Source organism: Pyxicephalus adspersus, chromosome 7 (genome assembly GCF_032062135.1).
Source record: "Pyxicephalus adspersus chromosome 7, UCB_Pads_2.0, whole genome shotgun sequence".
Lineage (NCBI taxonomy): Eukaryota > Metazoa > Chordata > Amphibia > Anura > Pyxicephalidae > Pyxicephalus > Pyxicephalus adspersus.
The window spans coordinates 2,675,980-2,678,400 of NC_092864.1; the positions used below are offsets into that span (position 1 = coordinate 2,675,980).

The 2,421-nt window shown below is 42.4% G+C and overlaps 1 protein-coding gene across 1 annotated transcript in view; it reads right to left on the minus strand.

Annotated features, from left to right (window-relative positions):
* The window catches only part of LOC140334823 (uncharacterized), a 6,774-nt gene extending 4,886 nt beyond the window's left edge, over window positions 1-1,888 (minus strand). The window contains exons 1-2 of the mRNA XM_072417071.1: window positions 1,424-1,888; window positions 679-867 (exon numbers count right to left, since the gene is read on the minus strand). Coding sequence (XP_072273172.1) covers window positions 679-867; window positions 1,424-1,745 — 511 coding nt within the window. The 5' untranslated portion in view covers window positions 1,746-1,888. The remainder of the gene's footprint in view (window positions 1-678; window positions 868-1,423) is intronic.
* Between the last annotated feature and the right edge of the window lie 533 nt (window positions 1,889-2,421).

Here is a 2,421-nt window from a genome sequence, read left to right on the forward strand (position 1 = left end):
AGTTCCAACATGGACCAAGACAGCTGGGTCCTGTCCAGCCCCTCCCAGTAGTTTGTCCACTCGGTCCACCACATGCCGAACCCTGGCACCAGGGAGACAGCAATCCATTCGATTGACAGGATCTAGGCAAAAAAAATATTCTACCCGTCCTCCTGATCATAGAATCCCCTATGACAGCCAATTGTCTTTTCCTCTCTGCATTTCCCTCCCCACCACTAAAACCCAACTTCGGCCATGTTCTTATTGTACAATCAAGGGATCATCGTAGCTTTTACCAGCACTTTGCTTAACAGCCAACACATTACAAAGCGCTGTACATTAAATAGGGGTTGCAAATGACAGCTGAATACAGACAGTGAAACAGGAGGAGAGGACTGTTCACCAAAGAGCTTACAATCTAGGAGGTGTTACGGCAACAGCAAGACAAGGGGACCAGAAGTTAAAGGCCATTATATTAAATTGAATAGAATTCTGCTCCATGGCATGACTGCTGCAGACCCCGCTAGGATCCTGAGAGGACCCCACTACTGGACAGCTAATAGGAAGGGTCCTTCCATATTTCATAGGTTTGACGAAGTGTTTGGGTTTCTATCAGCCATCAGAGGTGGGATGAGGTTAGTGTGATCCCTAAGAACAGAATTAATAATACATTTTATATGACATTCAGCAAATTATTACCCATTTGTTTGATACACATCCTCAGATTTTGAAATTCCTGAAAAGGAGTTCTGTCTCCATTAATCTCATTGAAGAGGAAGAGATCCCTGGCAAATTGACTGAGGCTGGGCTGTCCACTGAGGATCGAAGCCTTCTTCTCATCACTGGTGTCCTCCAAGTCTCCAATCACTACGATCACATTCTCCCGTCCTGGATGATTAATATAATGGAGGAATCAATGGGGATGGAACTGAACACCCTAATATATTAATATACCCCATACCTGTGCTATGGCTGATATAAAGGGGGTAACTAGAGGATGATTTACTGGATTAATGCATCTGTGGAGAGGGCAGGACACTTATACAAAGAACATGTGGGAAAAACTAAATGCAACCCATGATTTAATAGCAAGTAGCTTGAATAGTAGAAGCTACTAGCTAGTTATCACTTTCTGGAAGACATTTTCAGTCTCTCACATTATTGTGGAGGAATATTGGCAGACTCGTCTATAGAACATTGCTTCAGTTTATTGGGGTTTGTTGGCATTTGCCTTTACGCAGCTCTCTTAAAGTACCACCAGAGCATTTGATAAGTTTAAGGTCTGGACTTGACTGGTCCTGGAGAGGGTAAAGTAAAAAAATCCCATGTTACAGTTAGGATAGGGATTAGTGTTGAGAGGATTTGGGTTTCAATCAGCAATCGAACAATAATGAGAGAATCCTCCTATAAATCCCCACTTAGGATATAATAATCTCAGACTTACCATACACCCGGCACATGTATCTCAGCTCTTCATCATACAGGCTGTCGGTGACATCAGTGATGTTTAGGCGTCCTCTTCTCTGGCTGTGGAAAAGGATGCCGATGGAAAACTTGGGGACTTCTGTTTGAAATGTAGACCATTTATTGCTGATAAGGACAGGCCGTACATAGTTCACCTCCCCGATGTTGATGATTAGTTGGATCAGCCACCGATAGGTGATAATGTCATCTCGTGAGAATATTCCAACTACTGTACGCTTAAAACACTCCATCCTTGTGAATATCCTGGAACTGAACACAACAAGAACCCATGATTTACACATGATATCACTGGCAAATTTAACATTTTATCTTTTTCTAATCAGATTTGTCTGTATTGGCGTACAACAAGTAACAATGTGTACAAAAATAACACTAAAATCAGGACATTACTATAGCTGCTCTAAAAACTATATTTTATAATATATGCAGGAGTGACATCATCAGTGGGCGTCCAATGGCCCAAGAGGTTTGCCATGCAATCTGAGCTCCCTGGTGAAGTCGGTGACGAATATGGCGCCTTCCTATGACATAGTGATGTTAGGATCCTGAACCCGTTATCTCTGCAAGGTGGCTGCGCACAGGTAGGTCTGTCCTGTAATCAGTATGTCCTGCTTCAGGTGAGTGACAACGCTTCAGGGTCTGCACTGGTCTCACTGCAACATTGTCATCCTCAGCAGCTACACTGGGCTATGTCATTACTTCTGCTGAGGAGAGGAGTTATTAGTTATCACTTTATAAAAAAAAATTTACTTTGAACTCCTCATTTAGAAGTAGCAAAAAGTAACTGCTTGGCAAATGCTGTATGCTCCTTTTTACTTTTCTTTTTAATTCCTTTCCTTCCCTAATACCCGCTACCCCTATATAACTCAATCACTATTAGTAGCACAGAATGGCTAGCAGGTGGCTCTTGCTGTGTCCCTTTTGCAATACAACAAACTTACCTCGTTCTCAAACTTC